Source organism: Nelumbo nucifera, chromosome 1 (assembly GCF_055504915.1).
Source record: "Nelumbo nucifera cultivar China Antique chromosome 1, China Antique-T2T, whole genome shotgun sequence".
In the NCBI taxonomy this organism is placed as follows: Eukaryota; Viridiplantae; Streptophyta; class Magnoliopsida; order Proteales; family Nelumbonaceae; genus Nelumbo; species Nelumbo nucifera.
The window spans coordinates 2,508,265-2,531,598 of record NC_142649.1 but is presented as its reverse complement, the minus strand read 5'-3'; the positions used below and the strand labels follow the sequence as shown (position 1 = coordinate 2,531,598).

The window sequence follows — 23,334 nt, the reverse complement described above, 5'->3', positions numbered from 1 at the left end:
AAAATCTTTACAAACCAAACATAACCTTACATTTTCCCTACCTTTCCCTTTCTTTCCTTACATTTTCCTTCAAACCAAACATAACCTTAAGATTAGGGTCTAACATTTGATAACCCAACCCAAAATTTAATCCGACCCAAAATCATTCCAAAGTGTCTTAACCGAACCCGAACCCGAACCCGAACCCGAACCCGACCCATCCAACCCAATTACCAGGTCTAGTGAGAAGTGGAAGCAAGCTTAATTTCCACCCATCCATGATCCAACAGACCCTTAATCTCCTATGATATCATAGCAGATTCGAGCTAAGACATCCAAAAAATGGCACTCTCTAATTTCATTTCCAGCCCCAAACACAAAACCATTCCCTCCCTCCCAACGTCCTTCCTCCCTCCCAAACCCTCATCTCTGAGGCCTCACCGGAACCCTAAAACCAGAACAAAGAACAACAATCTCTCAACCTCAATCTCATTATCTTCATCATCCATAAAAATCGTTCGAAACCCATCTCTAGACAAGCACGTAGTGAAGTCGAACAAGCTTCGATTCGTCCAAAAGCTCAAAACCCTGCTCCTCTCAAAGCCCAAACATTACATCCCTCTCCACATCCTCACCAAATGTCGCTCCTACCTCTCTCTCCCACCCCCTCGCTCCCTCCTCTCCATGATCCACCGCTACCCCTCCATTTTTCAGCTCTTCACCCTCCCAAATCCTCCCACCTCCCTCTCCCGCTCAGACTCCCAACTCTGCGTCCGCCTCACCCCAGCCGCGGCCGCTCTCGCTACCCAAGAATCCCACCTCAAGTCCTCCATCTCCGCCACCTTGGCCAACAAGCTCCAGAAGCTCCTGATGCTCTCTTCTCACCGTCGTCTCCTCCTTTACAAGCTTGCCCACCTGGGCCCAGACCTCGGCTTTCCTCCCAACTTCCGCTCCCGCCTCTGTAATGAACATCCTGACCGTTTCAAGACTGTTGACACCTCTTATGGCCGAGCTCTTGAGCTTGTCTCCTGGAACTCGAATCTTGCTGTTCCTATCGCCTCCCCAGACACCCGGCCGCGTGATTTGATTGTGGACAGGCCGTTGAAGTTCAAGCAATTGAGACTCAGAAAGGGGCTGAATTTGAAGAAGCGGCACAGGGAGTTTTTGATAAAGTTCGGCGAGTTACCGGAAGTTTCACCATATAGTACTCCTGTAGGGGTGTTGATGCCGGAGTCGATTGAGGCGGAGAAGAGGGCTTGTGCGGTGGTGAGAGAGGTGTTAGGAATGACGGTTGAGAAACGGACACTGATTGATCATTTGACTCATTTTCGCAAGGAATTTGGCCTGCCGAACAAGTTGAGGGCAATGCTGGTGAGGCACCCGGAGTTGTTTTATGTGAGCTTGAAGGGTCAGAGAGACTCTGTGTTCTTGGTGGAAGGGTATGATGAGAAGGGAGAGTTGTTGGAGAAGGATGAGCTTTTAGTGACTAAGGAGAGATTGATGGAGCTGGTCAGGGAAGGCAAGAGGATGAGGAGAGAGAGGAGGAAAGGTGGTGTTACTGTTATTGATGATGAAGATGATAATGAACAGTATACTGATAATGATGGTGATGATGATGGATTTGATAATTTGGTTGAGGAGGAATGGGAAGATTTTGGTATAGAAGATGGTGTTAATGATAGCAATGGTGAGGTGTGGGATGTTGAGGAAGGGAAATTTTGGGTGGTTGCGGGTTCTTCAGCTGTTAATGTAAATGATCAAGGGGGAGCAAGATCAATGGAGTCTTGGTAAGTTAATCTTCATTGAAAATTCTAATTATGTTCTGTTAGTTTTGGTCATTCATGGCTTATGCACATAATCAAGATTGTACGGAAAAGTCATGCAGTAGATGAAGATGAGCTATTATTGAATACGGAGAGGTTGATGAAGTTGGTTAGGGAAAGGCAATAAGATTTGGAGAGAGAGGAGGAAAGGTAATGTTACTGTTATTGTTTCTGGAGAAGATAATGAACACTGATGATGGGTTTGACAATTTGTTTGAGGAAGAATGGGAAGATTTTGGTGTAGAAGATGATAATGATAACAATGGTGAATTGTGGGATGTTAAAGGAAATTTGGGACTGTTGAGGGTTCTTCAGTAGCGAGTTGACAACTGTTATTGATGATGATAATCTTGATGGTGCTACCGTTATTGATGATGAAGATGATAATTATGGGTTTGAGAACCTGTTTGAGGGGGAATGGGGAAGATGATGATAATGATGACAATGTAGCGCGTTGTGGGATTCTGAAGAAGGGAAAGTTTTGGACTGTTTGAGGGTTTTTTGGCTGTTACTGTAAATGATGAATGGGGAGGAAGGTCACTGGAGTCTTGGTAAGTAAATCTTGGTGGAAACTATCTTTCTTTCTGTTAGTTTTGGTCATTCATGGCTTTTGCACGTAATCAAGATTGCACAGAAAAATCATGCAGTTTGATGAAGAATTGTACCTAATTCACAGTTTCATTCTTTAATCTCTTGAGAAGGATTGTTTATTCTATACAGACAAATTTACCCCAGAAATGGGTTTGACAATGCAGATAGATAATTCATGCTTCATGAAAAGGCATTTGTAATTCCTGAACAGCACATCAAGTCTACGAACTGCAGACCAGTGGTTACTTGTTAGGATTAGTGAATCGGAAACCTATAATTGTATAGGCATCAGAAGAGAATAGGCCAGGCCAGGTTATTAAGTCATTGGGAAGATTATCTAAACATGTCCTGTAGTACTGAAGCTGATTGTGGGAGTAGTAAAATGTTAAAAGGAAGATACCCACTCGAAAAATTTTGAATTAAGGCTCCGTTCACTTTTCAGTAAGTTATTTACCCAGGTAAATGCACTTACGCGAGTAAGTGTTTCCCATAAAAGATTTATTCAAGTAATTGCATTTACCCATGTTCTTTTATTTCCCATATAAAATAAAGCAATGATTATTTTAGCCATGAAAATCCATATTAAAAAGGGTATTTTTTGTTCCATTCAAGTGTTGGCAACTTTCTCCTCACGCAGGAAAGTTATTTACCCACCTAGGACAAGTGATACCCAGGAAAATAAAATTTTCCTCGTCTCCAAATAAATCTGAAAAAAGAATATGGGTTTCTTGTTCCCATTGACCAACTTTCCCCCTCTCAAAATCCAAAAAAAGAATGCCCCTAAGGACCTGATTCATGGGAATAAAGTCTGGAATCAGAATGGGCCATATGGTCATTAAGAATGGCAAAGGGGTGGGATGGCATGCCCTGAACCCAACCTTGAATTCAAATCCTTTGCTCCATCTATCTCATGGGGAATTGGAAACTTACCCCACCCCATCTTATTTATTTTAAACCCACCTATAACTATATTATATTATGTAATATAAAGTAGTATAATATGATATATAATAATAATATAATATAGTTGGGGTGGGATAGACAAATACCACTCTTGCTTGGTCCCTGATCCAGAGTTTTGAACTTCCCTAAAGCCCACTTGACCAGTAGTCAAAAAAAAAAAAAAAGCCCTGACTGGGGTAGGGCAGGGCAGATTCTAATTCCATCCTTGAGAATGAAATCCCATTCCAATTGATTCCAAATTTCTAAGACTATTTTGCTTTCAATTCGGATTCTGATTGTGAGCCAAACAGACCCTCGAGATGTTCCAACATTGGTGAAATTTTGGGAGGTTCAAGTCTTTTGCCCAAACAACTACTGGGTCCCAAATAGGAAAACCTGTTCAAAAAAGCCAAAATAAATGGCTTAAAGCCGACTGCCACCAAAAGTTAGCAAACGCTTTCTTATAAGCACTAATTCAGAAAGCACATTTTCTAACGATTATTATCGTCATTAAATATTGATAGAAAAAACAAAATATCAAATTTATCCTCCTCCATTATTATTCACTTTTTCAAGATGAAACTTAATGTTCCACATTGTAGACAAAAACACCACTTCCAACTGAATAAAGGTTGAAGGTTATAGGCAAGTTCCTGAAACTCAGACGGGAAGACAACTTTCATATGGTTGAAGGCCAAATGCAGGTTCCTGCTATAATTGAGTCTCAGCATCATCTTTGTGTGTCCAGATCGTCGATATAGAAGCGTGGCAACCTTGTGTGATGAATGCTCCCGAGTGGGCCAGAGGCTAGGAATCGATCAAATCTCTTCGAAGAACTATGTACTAAACCAGGATGTCTGAGTTTTTTGCCTCTCCGACGCCATTCTTGGTGTCTGAAGCAAGGGGGCTGGGCTCACTAATTGCTTTTACAACGGAGACGTTCATCTTCTTCAAGGAATACCTATAGAAAGCCCTAGCCTAGAACCAAGATCCTGACCGCAAATAGACTCCAAAAGATGCAATCTCATCGATTCCTCAACCAAAATATTCAGAAAATGCCGAGGAAAAAAGAAAAAAAAAAATCTAACAGACTAAACTAGCTTGATTTTACGAACAAACAATGCTGAAATGGAAATAGGTTTATTTGAAAGCCTATCATTCATACCATTGGCAAACCAAAGCATAAAAAATGCTTGATTAAATCATTAGATTGGCAGACACTGCCATAATTTGCTTCCCTGAACTTCACTATGTTTGGTGGTCAGAACTCGGATGCCGATACAGAGAAGATGCTAGATGTTGCAGTTTTTCCTTCGACCGAGGGAGATAATTGAGGTCCAAGAGTGAATCACCGGTCGGTGTGGAGAAGCAAATAACGAGGGTGAAAAGCTGAGTGACATCGTCGCTAGGTTCGTTGTTCTCATTGGGGAAGACGATAAACCACATTGCTTAGTTATTTGACTCCGTTCTTCGATTTTGACTCAACGTATGATAGAGGGGAACAATAGGGACAAAAAATGTGGAGGGAAACCGAAAAAAGAATGGGAGAATGGGAGGTGGAAAGGAGATTGCCCTGCTTCAAGTCGAGGAAGGGAGGAAAACAAGCAACCACGTCTTCAATATACTACTAGATAACGATAAAAAATCCCATGACTCCGGTCCTTGATCGAGGCCGAGCCATTGCCTTTCCGTTTAAAGGATCAAGCCCACTCCGTCGACCTGGTATGGGAGGAACCCTCTCTACGCCAAGCCACATCAATCTTCATCGATGTGACAAGAGCATTCAAGGCCTTCCTAGCGCAACGAATGAAAGATCGAGGAAGTGATCGACGATGTGTTTCTAAAAGATTTCGAGGTCTTCAAGCTCTTGTTCTTGAATGCCTTGCATGAATATCACTTGGTTCCCACGAATGCCGAGGATCAATCGGCCTAAAAGGCCAACAGTACAAAGGACCCTGGTACTCTGTTGGACGCATGAGAGAGAGAGAGAACCCTAATAGGTGGTTGTTTATCGTCAATCAAGAGAAGCTGACTCATTAGTTATTGTTTGTCGTCGATGAAGAGAAGCTTTATCAAGTAATCGTAATCGCTTCGGGCCCAAATAGGTGGTTCACCGATGCAGATGTAGAGCTTAAAGCAACCAAAGAAGAATGTTGGATCAAGGTCAAAAATTTTGAACTTATCCTTAACCTCGAAGACTGAATTGGAGGATGAACCCTAAGTTGAGATGAGAAGGAAACTTGAGGTTTTTGAAGAGCTTCATGGGGTGGTTAAGAGATTGCAGCAGAAGGAAGCATCCATCCTTGTTGCTAAACCAAGGATATGTTAGGAATTTTTTAAAAATATATCAATCACGTGATATCACCTACGAAACGGAAACGGAGTACAACAAAAAGTTGACAGCAAGAGAGGTATTAGATAATTATCAGAAAACAGCAAGCGAGAGGTTTTAGATAATTATCAGAAAACAGTAAGGATAGAGTTAGCCAATCTCCTAAACCATAGGGGTACTTCAATAAATTTGCCCTAAATATTTTCCGTTACCCAAAGTGAGTTCACCAATGCTGAAGAATAGCCGGTCCAAAACCTGTAAATATCAATCCTGATCAAGTCGAGTTCAGAAACGTAAAAACCACCCTATTCGAATGTTGAGAATTGAGACTGGCCTTTGTAGTATATACAACAAGTAATACCTGCAGTGCAGAAATTGCTAAGCAAATATGTAAACATGATTTTCTTTAATAGAACATGGAAAAATCCGAAATGAATCTAAAAAAAATGAAACCTTTATAGACCACTCAAACAAGGAATAATTACATTACCTTATCTATTGTGTGTATCAAAGTTGAAACCTTTTCTTTAATCATCACAACAACCAAAAAACAAACTAGGAAAAGCAATCGTATCTCTTTGGAATTTTAAGATGTGTGCCGAATGTACCCCTATCAAGACCCTCAACTCAACAAGCAGGAAGTATTTATAATGGATAGCTTCCCATCATCTGGCGATATATGGATGACGATGCATTCCCAAGATGGTTTATGGGCGCATGGGTGTCATAAGCAGCATCATCTTTCTGCTCTTGTTTAGGCCTGAGGAACCTTGTATCAGTTTCCTTGGGTGGTTGTACCCCGAGGAGAGACTGAGTCGGCCCAATGGTCTTCCCACTGAAATCATATCCCGTTAGTCCCAAGTTTGCAGGTCGGGGAAGACTGCTCAATGGTAATGACATTGGGAATTCTGGAAGCTGAGCAATAGAAGCCATTTGATGAGCATCACCATGGCTAGGATTCAGTCCAAAAGACCCGAAAGGCATGGCAGTTTGTAAGGGAGGCAGCTTCAGTTCATAACAAGAAGTCCCTAATTTGATGTCACTAGAGAAACCCCCTAGGTAACCGGTCCTCAAGAACTCGTTACCGAAGTCAGGTTTCCGCTCAAAACGAGGTGCAAGATCTTGAATTTGTGGTTCAGGCTTTGGAAAGTTGGTGCTTCCCGGCAATGTCAGAGCTGTTTGAACATTGGGCCCAGCAGGTGGTATATTTCCAGCACCCGGGTTCACATGACTACTGTTTCTGGCTGCAGGTACTTCATGGTTGTGCTTTCCCTCATAAGTTGTAATCACAGACTTCAAATCATGTGAAGCTCTTTCGACATGCTTCCTCACAGAACACCCAGCACTTGTGCATTTATAGTAGCTCCTGTAACCAAGAAAACTCTAGTAAAACAAAACATCCATAGAATGAAATAAAACCAGAAAAAAAGTGGTTCAATGGAAAAAGACCAAGTACTAAGTAGATATCTTGCCCCCATATCTTCACATGATTGGTAGAAGCATGGCATGATAATTAAGAAAGGCCCAGAGAAAACAAATGTAGTCCAGAGAGAAATTTACCTAGGGTTCGGGTTGCCTTTAACTACTTTTTGCCCATACTTGCGCCAGCGATATCCATCATCCAGTATGTCCACTTCACTAGTTGTTTGTACAACAACTCTTGGTTCACGGACGGCCCGGGATGCCAAACTTGTCTCAATCAAACAGCTCTCTTTTTTCCTAAGAAAATAGTCACATATCATGGTCAGAGTTTTGCCTCTAATATAGAGAGAACAATTGACATTACCAATCAATTATACACAATAAAAACAAGAATTAAGAGAAAACTACCTTCTTTTTGACTCAGATTCATCATCATCACCATCATCACCAACTGATATGCTACCCTGAGTAGCTCTATCTTCATCATCCTCATGACTAGCAAGTGTGGAAGAAAGCTCTGGAGTATCTGCTGAATCAACCATACTAACATGCTTTCCTTGCGCAGTTGATAGTGGATCAGATAGTTCAGTTAAAACAGAAGTTGAAGATGTCCTCTCCAAACCATCAGCTCGCCAATCTGAACCAACTTTAATATCATCAGATCCATGTGAAATACTTTAACAAGCAGATCCTCATACTTTAAGATAAGCTTCAGATACTTTACCTGTCTCTGGCATGTCATTGAATGGAAGTGCTGATCCAATTGCTGATCGACGATTAGGCTGGGGTTTTGGGTGGTTATGAGCGCCCTTGTATATAATTTCTGTAATTTGACCATCAAGGGATCGTTCTACCTTTTTCTTCACTTGACAGTTCTGGTGAGTACATTTGTAGTAGCTTCGAGGAAACTCACTACCTTTTACCTGTTTCTGTCCGTACTTTCTCCAGTTATATCCATCTTCTGATGGCCTTCCCAATCCTAGGGAAGCATATGACCCTTTCTGATCCCCTTCCAAAAGCTGCTGTTGTGATCCATTATCCTCTCCATGCACAGGCTCCTCAATTAGAGGTGCCTGATCACTAGCAACACCAGAATGGCAAGTTTGCAAAGCAATGAACTTATTATCCACAATCATGTTGTTTGAAACTTCAGCATCAGAATGAAGATTGGTTGTGCAGTCCGCTAGCATAGCTGGTTTTGGAAACCCTGTCTGACACTCAAAATCAACTTGCTGCTGCACCCGAGCATGACCTTGATGATTGGAACCACTCTTTTCCAGATTCTGAGTCTGGTTGGGAGAGCAAGCCTGATAATTAAAATTACCAAGCAGATGAGATTTCACTTTTACTTTTAAAGAGATCTTGGTGAAGATGTTTAATAAAATGGAAGAACACTTCTTTTAAGAAGATTAACAGGACCCAAGGATTACTAAAAGAAAGCTGGGAATAAATCATTTACAGAATTTTAGTAGATGCTAGATGGATAAGGATATGCCTTCCAAAACATTGAATAACATTTTTATCAACTGATCCAAATATAGTGCTCTCTAAAAACAAACAAACATCAGTGATAACAACAAGCAATCAAATATACAGTGTCACTAGCTTCCAAAAAGGGAATATCAACTTTAGAAAACCGGCACAATCCACAAACATAAATCACAATTTTAATACTAGATTGCTTTCACAGCATTAGTTCAGCTTGAAAAAAAAGTAGCAATTCCAACTACTTATTTATTTATTTATTTTGGTAATGCAATTTCTTAATTCAAAAGAACAAAAAATAAAAAATCATACAAAAAGATCAGAACAATTAAAAGGTTATTAAAGCATCAGAACAGTTAAAGGTTACCAATACGCACATGATTTACAACACCAGAAAGTCCTGGCAAAGAATCTGGATTGACATGAGGCTTAAACATGAATGAGGCATCAGAATCATCACTCTTTTCCTTGTCTGAATTAGAAGTTACAGCAACTTCCATGGAACCTTCTTGTCCAAGAGGAGGTAATTGAAAAGTCCCAGTAGTTGGAGATGGCTGTGCCAACAAGTAAATGACTTTTATCAAATGAAACCGAAACAGTTCTTAATAAACACTATTAACAAGCCATCGAGCCTTGGACGATTATAGTGATGATGACAAGTTCAAGGTGGAATTGTTGAGGAACTTAGCATTAACTTTTTGAGAGAAAAATTCGAAGTTAGTCTTCCATAGAAGAAAACAGAGAAAAGTAGGTCAAATTCACTATTTTCAATGCATATTAGAACATTGTTAATGATGTCACAAGTATTGAGAAGGTACAAAGTTTACAAGATGGAAGATCCTCAAGTAAATAAAACATAAATTAATCACCATAAAGAATGCATCAACTCAGAAAATGGAAATGAAAGTGCTAAAACATTCTTCTTGATATCAGCATTACCTGTATGATTAACATAACTAAGAGGCTACTAAGCTTTGGTACCATTTCCTCACCTTGGAAGGTTGAATTGTGTATTTCTCTCATATAGAAGCTGGACAATCGTTGAGGTACAACTTAGATGATGTTTGATAACTGCTATAATAGGATCTTAAAAGCAAAAATGCTGAAAGGATTCCACATTTAGAAATGTCTCATTCAACATTTCAGCAACTAAGACCTACTTAATTTCTGGGTGATTAAGTACAAGAACTTTTACTCCTAAAAGCTAAAAGCTTTAAGCTTTACATATACCAACCACACCCCTGGATTTAAGTTTTTTTTTTTTAAGTTTGATATTTATTCTGATTTCCACTTTGCAGTTATAATAGGATCTTAAAAGCAAAAATGCTGAAAGGATTCCACATTTAGAAATGTCTCATTCAACATTTCAGCAACTAAGACCTACTTAATTTCTGGGTGATATTAAGTACAAGAACTTTTACTCCTAAAAGCTAAAAGCTTTAAGCTTTACATATACCAACCACACCCCTGGATTTAAGTTTTTTTTTTTAAGTTTGATATTTATTCTGATTTCCACTTTGCAGTTATCAAATGGGCCCTTAGACCTAGGAGCTGTGATAACCAAGATTTTATTGATGTTTGTGTTGAAGAATGATATACAATGCCATGATATTTGCTCTTAGCCTCTTACATCATGGATCTGGGTTTGCTCTTATTGAAATTTCAAGGATATGAATTAGATCCATCCCAAAGACAGTGGAACAAGATCATGACTTGTATGGCATTGAAATTGTACTGTGAACATTGTGTTTGATTTTTTCCTTTCTGTAATGACAATGACACCATATGTTTTCTCTTTTTGATCAGCAACATGAAATTTTTTAATTAGATTAAATATGTTTTCTCTTTTTTACCAATAAAAAATAAATAAATAAATTGGCAGGCCTTGAGGATCCAATTGAACAAGTTAACACTGGAATGCAAGGATTCTCACATCCCTGATGTGATACCTAAAACTCCAAGAGCCATCTGAACCACCCTGCATCTATCCAAACCAACATATTCCCCTTCTACATTAATAGTTAAGTGGCACAGAGCCAAAAGAAAAAAAAAAACATCAGTCTGGCCTTCAAGGGGAACCAATCAAAATTATACTTACTTCACAGAATCCTAAGATAAGGAGCCACTTGAAATCATTCTCTATCTAATAACCAATGTGCTTGCTTTTTGAAACAATTTTCTCCCCTCTCAGGACTAAAAGGGGTAAGATCATACAGAGCTGTGCACAAGTTGCTATTTAATGGTTCACTTGAGAAGAGAAAAATAATCTCTCCTCAAATCCCTAAGCAGCCCCTTGAAGTTTTGATTGAATCCACTGGATCCATTCTGGAGAGAAGTTCAAGGACTTCACAGTAGATGATGCAATGTTAGGTTGGTCCCAAGTGGCCTCATCTTGAGGTAACAGACAGGTTACTCAACATTAGTCTCCTTTCTTTCCAGGGAACATCCAGTTGAGTTTCATGGATGCTCCACTGTAAATCAAGCATGCCCAGGTGCAAGGAGACTTTGGTGCTCATGAAGTTGTGATGCTGCATGTGTAGTTGGGGTCCAACCTTTTTCATTTTTGAAGACTGAGAATGATTTTCTCCCTGGGTCTGACTGACCTCTTTTCTGGTAGTTCCTCGGATCTGACCCAGGTGGAGGTAGATGTGGATTGCCAAGTGTCTATTGGATGTATGAGGTGACAATGAAGCCCCTTTATTTATTTGCCGTCTTGTTATAAGATGTAGCCCCCCTCCCCCCTCCCCCATCCAGGGCAAAATCTCATTCAACTAGATCCAAGGATCCGTCAACTTCCTTGCAGACAGTCTAGCCAAAGATGAACAGAAGTGAATTTTACTGTGGGTAGGCCGTGCCAAGGTGGTGATGCACACCTAAGCATATGCAACAATACTATACACAAATTTCTGTTTGGTAAGACATTTCTTAGCACCATTTTCTTAGAAAACGGCATAGTGTTTCTGCCACATCAATGCCAGGTCATCTAACTGTTGAAGCCAATGATGAGCCATAGCAAGAAACATCATGGACATTTCAAAGAAACTCAACTTTCTCGAGTTCTAAGGTGATGTGCTTTTTAGTGTTGTTTTGGGTAGACAGCTTACCAAATAGAATATTAGACCATTTAACCAGAAAAGCTATTGTCACCTATGTGGCACTGTTTTTCTAGGAAACAACAATGGTGCCAGACATCTGCATGGATAGCTAACAACAATGCAATCTTCCAAAGCCAATCTAATAACCTGCCAAAAATAATAGAAAAAGCATGGAAACTTTTCAAAGAATTTGTCATTGAATTGCCAAAGACCATAAAGAACAAAACAAAGAACCAATGATGGGTTAAATGGCACCATCCAAATCATCATGATCTCAAAATAAACTTTGATGTTTAAGATAAATGGCCATGCAATAGTGGGTTGTGTTGGACAAGATAAAAGAGGTCAAATCATATGCAATGCAGCAAATATGGTAGGCATAACAACAACCAATGCAGAGGAAGCCTGGGCAGCGAGAGAAGCTGCCTAGTTGGCAAAAAAATTTGCTACAAGGTCGATGGTGATACTAATCTAATAATTGAGTGCTTACAAGAAAATTTTGAAGCTCCGCAGAACATCAGGTCACCCATCAAAGACTGCAAGGACACCACAGGAAACAAGGATGAATATCAAATACTCTCACATTTAAGAAGAAGCTAATCAGTTGGCAGACTACAAAGCAAACTTGGGACAGTCCAAAACCATCAACAAGGAGGATTCACTTCAAGTCTTTTACCTTTCAAATATTCCTTTTCCTAATGTTTGAGGTTGGGCTACCCTCATCTTACATCCATGTACCAAAAAATCACTATTTTCTCTTCTTAGATGTATGTAACAATCTGTATACTTCCCATCCATCAATACAAATCTCCTTCTCTATCTACCCAATTGTTGCTACATGTTCCAAATCTTATTTATACAGTTATCGAGGTAGGACCACCAATGATTTGAGTCAACTCAACAGAGCAGAACCGAACCAACCCTTTTACATAGGTTCTGGGTCTGTAATTTGAGCGACAACTATTGATAGGGCCAATTATGGGTCTAAATTTTGAATCCCAATAATAATAGGGTTATGATTGGTTTTACTTGTTCTGAGTTCCAATCCTATTGAGACCATAGCTGCTTATGTAAATAGTAATACACATACATATACCATGTATGTATGTGTGTGCATTAGCACATGGCAAAGATACCTCTTAACATTTTATATGTTTCTCACAGTTCACCTATATTATTATTCATGTAAGGGGTTTTAAAATTGTAATTTTTTTGATAAATAGTATTAAAATTGTAATAGTATAGGGACTACAAGATATTTTGAGAAAAGAGATCCAGAGAATTAACAGCTTTATTATCAAATTACCATGATAAATTCCTGTCAGTTATAATTGGACCTTATCAGGTTAGACCCAATCAGACCAATTAATAATAGGGTCAATTATGAGTCTATTACTTATAGACCCTAAAAAGTATGGGTTAGGACTGGGTTTGGATGTTTGGGTGTTTTCCAATTGGTTTATGACCAGGTTACTCTAGCCCAGCCTATAGCCAACCCCCACTGTTAGCTCCATGTTCAGGTAATGGGATATGATGGGTGTTGTTGATAATGCAACATAACTGAATTACTCTATGACTTTATGGTAGATGATGCAACTGGTTAGGAATCAAAAAATAGGTGGTTTATTTCTTTAGGAATGTTATGCAGCAAGTCATGCACCACAGATTCTTGAGGACAGTCTTCCAGGAGGTAATGCGTATTACTATGGAAATTCTTGTCTTGTTATTACCTTACAGGTAATGCAGCTATGCTGTTATTGCTCATGTGATGTGTGATCTTATGATATGAGATACATGCCATCTTGGCATCTTCTACCAAGGAAACTATGAATTTGACCATGAAAGATAGCATGCCATCTCTACATGCCAACTAAGTTCCAATAAATAATCACGTCTCCTCATCATTTCAAAGTCCTTCCATCCGTGTTCAACACCAACACTTCATGTCCTAATACCAACCTAGGAAATCCCTTTTGTTATAAACATGCTACTATCCTCATTATTTCTCTTGCTCTGTACTCCCCAAACCTATCAATATCATTGGCATAATATGTAGTCCTATCAAGATATCTCACATTTAGTAACAAAGAGAAGTTTCTATGCTATCGAAATGGAACTGCTGATCGGCATGGGATTCAAAAGTTTCACAAACGTAAGAATACATGCACACTTGGACGGTTGACAGATGCAAGTCTACGCATCTTAACAAAGACACCAAGCTCATTAGGTGACTGAATCATCAACTCACCTGGAAGTGGCTTAATTACTACTCCTAGAACATGAGAATCTATTCAGTGAACTTCAGGATCTTTAGCTGATGATCCACTCCCTGTAGCCCCTGTACTTAATGTGCATTTTATCTATTGTAATGATAAGCAGATGAGTTCTGCACCATCAAGAGGTTTGAATAGGAAATAAACAACTATAAGGTTCAGCAGGCAACATTAAATGTCTTAGTTTTCTGGGCGGGTGATTGATATGTATTTGTATCTCCAAGATCCAAGTTAATTAGGAAACTAATGACAGCAGCAGAACTTTGGTTGTCAACCTGCATGCATGCAATTGTATCATGTCTTATCCTCTAAGGCTCTAACTATAAATTATGACCGCATGCATACTCCAGGACCCAAGAACTGTATTCCAATTTCCAAGACCCTGATCGCGGCTGAAACTTATCAGAGATGCCCATCTCATGCAGCATATCACAAACAAGTAACAAAAGTAATGATAAAAAATAGAAGTGGTAGATTAAAGAGGGGAATGAAAAGATCCACTCATACATCAAAATTTCCAGGCTTTGAATTCAAACTCGCAATACTTTCAACCTCATGCAACCCTAACAAAATGGGGAACGAAAAAACTACATTAGGACGCAAATTCAGTGGATAATCCACTGCAATCTAAGTACTTATAATGCACACTTCTAGTCTACAGTTCTGCACTGACCACAAATATCCTAGAGGAAAACCCAGCATCAAGAGCAAGGACAAAATGATTGATCTGAGCAAACAGATGTCATGGACTAATTCTCCTAGTTGTTACTATGAACACCGTCATCCAGACATAAACAGCAAAAAAAGGGCCAAAATATCATAAGTGGAATTTCCACAGAGACAGAATAAAGATTATTTACCGATCAAACTGAAAGTCATTTACTTTATCAATTTAAGCAATGATGATAACGTCAAAGTTTCCTACTGAAAAGCTCCAAACTATCATTTCCAATTCAAAAACTTCAGATTAACAAAATGGCTTCTTTAATCAAATCTGGCAGACCCTGGTACGTTACCTGAGAATTCGGAAGCATTACAGGGGAGTCGAGCAGCGTCGTCGGACTAAGACCTGGCGGTATAGTAAGATACGGCGAACAAACGCCCGGTGAAGACAAAGGACTGACGGACCTAAACCGAGCCGTGTTAATTCTCGGAGCACTGAAACCACATATAGCAGCCCTTCTCTCGGCAATACTCGCACCATTTCTAACTCCTTCAGGCTTCCAAACGCTTGAAACCTCCGTCAGAGCATTAACGCCAGACCCAATACTTCTACCTGCAGCCCCGCCAGCATCCTCAGCTTTCCTCTCCGAACTCACGGGCTCACCGTCGGCACTCGCCGGAGCAGCATCAGTCCCATTCAACGACGACCTGGAAGCGAACCCATCAGAAATGAAAGCCGAGAACAGTCCTCTAGGACTTGCCATAAGACCTCTCCAGTCACCATTTTCATCCGTCTCCGCCATTGCAGAAACAACTCCAAAACCTAAATGGGTTCAACCTCCAAACCCAAATCCCCCATTAAACCTCTCACAATCAAAAGAAAAGCCAACTGGGTTCTCACAGTCCCCGCCCAAACCACAAGAAACCCAGCTCCAGAACAAGCTCTTGTGAGAAAAATTCAAAGAGGGCTTCAGAGATACAGAGATTTTGAAGATAGAGAGAGAAAATAAAAAAGAAACACCCCTCTACGTCCTTCGAGAATCTAAACGGAAAAAAGGAAGAATATGATTAAAAAAAGAAAGAGAGAGATCGCGAAATGAAAAGCTCTTTCAGAGCCGTTTGACGTCTTGTGGCATCATTTGACCGACTTAATTAATGATCTCTCTCCCGCACTCTCTCTCTCTCTAATTCTAAACCTATCCTTCTCCCCTTCTTAACTTTTTAAGAAAATTTTGAAAAATAAAAACAAATAATAATCCAAAAATAAGAGAATTTAGTTACGAAGCAAAGCTCCCGTGGTGGGTCTCACCGCGGGTTTTGAAGGATCCCCGCTTTTAGGTCGCCGATAATTTCTTGATGGGAGGTTTGGAATTTGGATCTGATAGCCACGTGGCAATACATAGTGGGCTTGCTTCAGCACCCATTGCAGCAACTAACCTTCCATCTCCATCCCACACTTCCTCCTCCATCCCTCTCCCTAAGCGTTGTAAAGGCTTACATTACACCAAATATGAGATGATGCTTTGCTGTTTGTTGAGTTCCATTCCGACCTTTTCTGTTAGGTTTGATCAATCCAGTGCCCCTAGGGCCTGCCATGGCATCATAAGCCTGTTGATGTGGATGTTGGTTTGGCATATCAGACACATAAATAGGAAATACTTACAAGGATTAGCAGAATGTGATGGCTGTTCAACAGGTTGTGAAATCAATGATAATATTCCACACCAGTAATAAAATACATAATACCCGTCATCTTTTACAATAAATTCCATGAATTTATTACTGACAGACAGAGAAAATTATCAGCCATCGTGTTTAGCTGATCCAAATTAGTTAAATGGAGTAAAGCATTTAAGTTGGTCTTTTATTTGATTTAGGAGACTAAATTAAGTTTTGATACTTTTATTTGTGTGTTTTTCTGCAAATCTAAACAAGATATCTAATTTACATCCGGTTCAAGTTCATTACAGTCATACATCGTGAACATCATGTCATCATCCCATCAATGACACTAAAGAACATAACAGATGTTCCCCATGTGAAGTTGTAGGGTCTTGTGGCGAGCGTTTTGGAGTTCACATTTGCTACGATACTGACATATATTACAAGGTTAAAACAGAAAATCATGACCTTAGATGTATTCAAAGTGGGTTATAGATCCAGATTGGTTCAATTTGCACCTTTTGTTGCATTTTTTGCATGGGTGCAAAAATTGTCAATACCTTCATTGTCTCTCATGTAAGGTGGACACCAAACCATTTAAGTTTACCACTCTTCTACTCTCAACTGAGGACTTCCCATTTTGCTCTAATCAAACAAAACAAGATAAAACCTAAAATGAGAGCAAACCAGAATTTGCACTCCCATCCACACTAGTGCAAACAAAACTGGACACACCAATATAACAATTGAAGATAATTTTCGGAATGGGTTTTATTTTATGAAAACAAATTTGATTTGATTTGTGATTGAAGAATTTGAGCTAGCTTTCCAATTTGAAACAACAAGAATTCAGAGGTAGGATGCAACTCACATCACTCTGAGTTGAAATTCATTTGACCCCCTTTTTTTCTGAATGGAAAGCTAGCCACATATTTAAAGTGAAAGCTCTCCTATTAGACGTCTTAGTGATAGTGTGATTATAGACTGATCAGTCATCTCAAGAATAATTAATTAATTGTCATGGTATGGATTGGATGCCTTCTATTTTTTAGGCTGATTAAGATGAAAAATGATTCTTCTTCTTTTTTTTTTCTTCTTCAATGGGGAGGCCCATTTTATCGATTTGTATTGATTAACCCCAAAACATTTCAGCCTTTCAGGTAGAAATAACAATGATAACAAAGACAACTTGAATTCTGCCTTCATCAAGGTTGAGAAGGCATGGGTTTGTATTGGTCAAAACATTTCAAGTGGTGTTTGGATTGGTCAAAATATTTCAAGTAGAAACAACACTCTTCAATACTGCTTTCACTTTCTATTTTGACAAAAAACAACAAGAATTTAGAGGTAGAATGCAACCCACATCACTCTGAGTTAAAATTCATTTGCCCCCTTCTTTTCTGGATGACTTATATTAGATGTCACTTTGATGGTGTAATTATAGACTAACCAGTCATCTCAAGAATAATTAATCTTCATGGTATGGATTGGATGCCTTTTGTTTTCTAGGCTAGATGACAGATTCTTGATCTTGTTCTTTTTTTTATGCCATTGGGGCTACACAATGGGGTAGTCCATCCTTCAAACCCATGAGCCATGACCCCCAATCCTGATGAATGCAGGATTCAATCCAAATTGTTTTTGATACCACTGTTGTTTCTACCTGAAATGTTTTATTTGATCAATACAAATCGATGAGTTTTATTTATTTTTTTTCTATCTGAATTTTTTTAGATGGATCAATATAAATTGATTTCTCTATTTGAAACCTCAATTTGAGGCCAGCAATGATCAGTTCTACACATGCATTGTTCTAGCTGAAGTGATTCTTGTATGTATGATGAGACAGCACATATTTTTCATTAATTTGTATTGATGGGCTCAAAACATTTCAGATAGAAACAACAATGCTATCAAACACAACATTGATAAAAATCCCAATCTCCACTACTACTTGCTAGAGACATTCCCTCAGCCAATTGGCACCTTCACATATGATTGATTACTATTGCAAAATATTCATAACCGTGAGAAAGGAAGAAAAAATTATAAGAAAGTTGAAGAGAGTCAAAGAAACTCTGCACCTTTCTTTGATAGGACGGAACACTAAGATATGGGTAGGAAAATGGGTGTGTGCACAGAATCATGTTTGATGGTTTTGGTGTGGTCTGGGAGTCCCACAGTCTTGCTTTTGTTATATTATGAACCTTTCTTGGACCATTGAAGAATCACCACCATTCCTGCAGGGTCCATGCCTCGAAGAGAAATCGTGCCTTGCATTATTTGTAGCCACCTTGGTCTTTCCCATGTGGCCTTTCCAGGTGAAAGGGAACAAATTTGGACTAATTGACATCATGTCTCTTCCTCACTTTTGTCAAGTAGCCACCAGTGTCCTCTTTTGTACAAAAGAGAGAGAATGAGAGATGGTTATGATATCAAATAATGAGAAAAGATATTCTTTGGAGGCTATTCTTTTCCTTCACACTATTTTTAAAACCGGTCCGACATAGAACCACTTCTTATTTATATGCAGGGTCAGTGTAAGGTTGGTTTATTAGCATGTATCGGTATTTTTTTATGTTTTATTTATTTTTTAAATTAGTTCAGAGGGGTTAGCTTTAAGTCCCGATTACTCTCTAAACCATAGTCTGATCTTATATAATCCCTGTAGGGGTGTATCGAGAAACTCTCAACATGATACGTATCGACCGATACAAGTTGATACATATCAATACTTTGAACCTTGGGTCAATGGTTCAATCATCTAAATTAAATGGATAATAATAAAAATTTAAAAATAAATAAATATACAAAAAACATAAAAAATTATAAAAGAATGGGCATATCTCTGATTTTATGAGTGGATAAATTAGTAATTGTCAACAGCCTAGCCAAAGTTATCCCGTTCAATGGTACCATAGACCCAAAATTCTGACCGGATGACACACATACCAGTCCAACCGTCTGGTACAACCATGGGTTGAAAACAATGCCCTTGCATTTTAATTGCCTACGATGGTTAAATAGTAGAGTACAATTTTGGAATCCATGGTGTATGGTGTTTGGTAGTGTGGTGTTTTTTTAACCCAATTTTTTGAAAAAGAAGCCCATGCCCAAAAACTGTGTATAGACAATCCACCTATGAATTTTGATAAATAACACTTGATGCGCTATCAAATTTATGATTTCAGTTGATTGGTCAGACGTTTTTTGGATATCATATCTTTTCTATATCATAGTTGAACCCTTTTCAAATATTTTGTTGTTGTTTTGGAACGGGTGAAGTTGGTTGGGAGTAGCAAGTGAGGGGAAGAAGATGGATCTTGGTTGTGAGGAATTAGAGCAGGGTAGAATGGAAAAACATTAAAATCCTAAACCCAAAAAGTCGAACTAGGGAATCATTGGGGGAAACATTAAAACCCTAAACCCGGATAGAATCACCTTCAAGACACGTCAGATGATAGCTCGGATACACATGGGCTCCAAGTCATCGAATCATTGGGGGAAACAGTTGGCTGGCCATTTATTAACATTTATTCGAAAAACACCTGAACCAAACATACATTTTTCACCAAAAAACATCCACCCCAAGCTAGATCCGACGTGGCACCATTTTTTATTTTTTTTTTGAAAAACGGCATGGGAATCCATCCAAGTGGTTGTTGACTAATTGTTTTGTGCCAATACTCTCAAAAATTGCTTTGCATCAAAATGAATTTAGTTTGGCACCATGGAATGAGGGAAGGACCACTATATATACTCTCCTTTCATGGAGTTTACATCAGTGCCCCACAGCATATTCCAACTGTGTATTAAGAACATCTCCCGATGATAAATATTTATCATCATCCCCTGTACTTGTCATTGAAAGATGTTGCCAATACAGGGCATTGTAGGGCTCTGATGTAAATTCCCTTCCATGAAAGGCAGAACTTCAAACTCTACATGTTATTGTAATATAAAAATTAAAGGATCAAGTATTTAAGTGGAACAATAATGTTGTTGCCCATGAGCCATGACCTAAGTAGCTCAAATGGTCACTCCTTATCCCTCCATGTAAGAAAATACAGGATGATATTGGTGTAACCATAGTTTTAAAAATCAGATCGGACCAGTTAACCCATAAATCGGTTTTGAATTTGGGTCTGATTTTAGACCCGGCCCAAAACTGTTTGACCCAAGAACCAATGGTTAAAACATCCAGTTTTCAAAACCATGGGTATAACTAGAAACTCACCTTGATAAGGTCCGTAAAGGTCACATGGACCCTACTCTACCCCATCCCCATCCGACCTTAAAGTGGAACGATAAAGATTGGATGTCTAGCAAAAATAAAAAACAAGGCATACCAAAAGAAAAGAACCAGACAGTTCATACTATAATTTTCTGAAAGCGACACTTCCTATTATACAACAAGATTAGGTAATAGATACTTTGTATCTCTGAAACTGCCCATGGTTTTTGATAAATGTGTGGTTCAATTTAATGATTGATGAAATGAAGACAATTTTCTCATGGTGATGGTGAGGACATCATTATATACATATATATATTAACACGGTTTATAATAGGGAGAGTGTCCAATCACTGCTTCTTATACAAATGAGGAAAAGAAAAAGAGTTTTCTATATTAGCAATTTGCTCATTAGCCCTATTCCTAGGATGTTCCTTGACCCTATGTTTGGTTTGAAGGAAAAGATAGAGAAAGGAAAGGAAACCGAAAAACTCATTGTTTTTAAAGCTAAAACCGAAAAACTCATTGTTGAATTTTCTGATTTAAAGAAAACAAATAACATGAGTGTTTTTCGTTTTCAAAATTGCCACATCAGCAAAAAAATAAAAATAAAAACATGTTACTTGAATCGGATTTTTGTTTTGATGAATAAAAACAAGTCATTTTTATCTCAAAAAGCAATACATGCTTTTGAAGCCATCCAAATAGTGGGTTTTGGTTTTATAAACAAAAACAAAAACAAATTTCCATAGGATATAAAAGTACATTTGGTTTGTAGTCATAATTAGAATTGGAATCAGAATCGGAATCAAATCTATTAGAATCAGAATCGGAATGGTTTATTCCCATAGTTTGTTTGGTTTAGAAAGGAATCGGAATGAGAATTGGAATCAATTGGAATGAGATTTCATTCTCAAGGGATGGGGAGGGAATGACCATTCCCTCAAATCATGAATGGGAGTGAGATTCCGATTCCGCCCAACCAAACAATTGGAACTAAAATAGTCCCTTCTTATTCTGATTCCAAACCCCTATTCTTATGAATCAAACAGGCCCTAAGTTATCTAATTTATGGAACATGATATTAAATAACTAGATGAAAACATATTCTTTAACTAGAAATTCAAGAATATATTCTTTTTTTTCTTTGTTTTAATCAAGGTTCAAAATATCAATACACCCCAATAAGTTGTACAGTGCATTTCACGTGTTTTGACTATACACAAGGCTTTTTTAGTTTTTTTTTTCAAAAATTAGTTAAGGGGTCAATCTTAGACTTGACTACCCCCTAAAATTGGTCAAAACAAGTCAATAGGGGGTGGATTGGGTAGAGCATTGGATAAATTAAAATTCTTTGTCTATGAACAAATCAAGGTCAAAACCCTTCCCCTAAAATTGAAGCTAACCTTCTTAATAGTCAGAGTCAATATGCAATCAAATTAAGACTTAATTAGCTTAGTTCAACAGTTAATCAAGATGTTACTCAATGATTAACACAATTACTAAATAAGAGCTGCAACTACAAAAACAAATAAACAATTGCAGGGGTTAGTAGTTAACAAATATAAACAATATGAATACATAACTACTAACTAGATTGTAGTTGAAAGTAAATGAAATAAAATAAGGCTATTTTTTGTGATTAAGTGGTTATTAAAATAAGCACTTGTTGCACAAGTGATTATTGCAAGTGCTTATTTTAACAACCACTTAAGGTTGTTTGGTAACCCATTCGCCAAATCACTTATTGGGGTGGGGATGTTTAGCGAGTTACTATTCCCACAAGTGCTTATTTTAGCATAAATAACAATTTTAGCCCTCATTTCACCCACACATATAAACAATGCTTTTCACACACATGTAAACAATTTTAGCCCATGTGGACCCACATGTTGAGTGTCACGTGGACTCAAATAATAACAATAATGATAATGACCTAATACCAATAAACAACAACAACAACAACAACAACAACAACAACAATAATAATAATAATAATAATAATAATAATAATAATAATAATAATAATAATAATAATAATAATAATAATAATAATAATAATAATAATAATAATAATAATAATAATAATAATAAAATAAATAAATAAATAAATAAAATAAATAAATAAGGTGTTGTCAAAGAAAGGCAATCTTTAGCCAATAAATAAGGTGTTGCTTCAATATTTTCCCTGGTTCTAAAGTTACTGCTTGTACCTTCATGTTTATATTACAAACCAAAACTAATAAGAATCTAACCCAATTCTCCTCTATCAACATGTTCAAAATTGAGTTGGTTTTCTTCAATGGGGAAGGAGAAGCTAATGGAGCAGATGTTCTAGTTGAAACTCACTTCCAAGTTGCTGGTTCGGAAAACAAGCAAGTACTAACAAAAGGAGAAGTTTGAGAAGATTAAGGTCAAGAGGCCATTAAGAAGTGAAACAATGACAATGCGATGATCCATGCCTAGAACGCCATCCATAAGTGCACTGAGTAGCTCAACTACCTACGTTTCACATCCCACCTTGATGTCGTGGTAGCTCGACTTGGGAGCCAGAGCAACTTCCAGAGCATTGGGAAGTCGATGAGCAAAATAATGAAAGTCCCTTGAAGGGGCGCTCTCCATTGGGGACATGGAGAAGATATCTCAGACCATGGATAGGTTTGAGAAAGTATTTGTGAACATGGAGGCAAGTTTCACGAAGAAATCCATGGCGGGTGAATATGGGCTGGAGGTGTCTCTGAAGCTCCCACAAGCAGGGAATAAAACAGTGGAGATGAAGCAGATAGGAGTGGTAGTATTCAAGGATGAGTTGAATAAGAGACTAGTAGATTAA

At 38.3% G+C, this 23,334-nt stretch overlaps 2 protein-coding genes and 1 pseudogene across 9 annotated transcripts in view; 2 read left to right on the top strand and 1 right to left on the bottom strand.

Annotated features, from left to right (window-relative positions):
- Nucleotides 1–15,823, bottom strand: part of LOC104605302 (WRKY transcription factor SUSIBA2-like) — a 47,177-nt gene extending 31,354 nt beyond the window's left edge. For 2 of the 7 annotated variants that reach the window (XR_016080159.1, XR_736581.3), the window contains exons 1-7: nucleotides 14,959–15,819; nucleotides 8,952–9,128; nucleotides 7,814–8,396; nucleotides 7,498–7,726; nucleotides 7,228–7,386; nucleotides 6,158–7,033; nucleotides 5,880–6,028 (exon numbers count right to left, since the gene is read on the bottom strand). Coding sequence is in view for 2 of the 7 variants with exons in the window: in XM_010270022.2 (XP_010268324.1) it covers nucleotides 6,313–7,033; nucleotides 7,228–7,386; nucleotides 7,498–7,726; nucleotides 7,814–8,396; nucleotides 8,952–9,128; nucleotides 14,959–15,408 (2,319 nt within the window). In the remaining 5 variants the exon portion in view is untranslated. Of the gene's footprint in view, nucleotides 1–5,879; nucleotides 6,029–6,099; nucleotides 7,034–7,227; nucleotides 7,387–7,497; nucleotides 7,727–7,813; nucleotides 8,397–8,951; nucleotides 9,129–14,958 lie in introns of those variants that run through there. The other 5 variants (XR_016080160.1, XR_016080161.1, XR_016080162.1 and 2 more) reach the window with 4 other exon arrangements.
- On the top strand, nucleotides 258–3,074 carry EMB1692 (Ubiquitin carboxyl-terminal hydrolase family protein). Of its 2 annotated transcripts, XR_016080163.1 has the most exons (2): nucleotides 258–2,353; nucleotides 2,558–3,074. XR_016080163.1 is itself a non-coding variant. In XM_010270021.3 (1 exon), exon 1 carries the CDS (start codon nucleotides 322–324, stop codon nucleotides 1,768–1,770), a length of 1,449 nt encoding a protein of 482 aa, XP_010268323.1. In that variant the 5' UTR covers nucleotides 258–321; the 3' UTR covers nucleotides 1,771–2,517. The 2 variants fall into 2 exon arrangements, 1 of the variants encoding a protein (XP_010268323.1); XM_010270021.3 differs by lacking the exon at nucleotides 2,558–3,074 and having other exon boundaries at nucleotides 258–2,517.
- A 6,980-nt stretch (nucleotides 15,824–22,803) lies between the features above and the next one.
- On the top strand, nucleotides 22,804–23,334 carry LOC148802846 (ESCRT-related protein CHMP1-like; annotated as a pseudogene).

Excerpts from the sequence above, each read along its gene's own strand:
- EMB1692 (XM_010270021.3), top strand. The coding sequence starts at position 322 with ATGGCACTCTCTAATTTCATTTCCAGCCCCAAACACAAAACCATTCCC.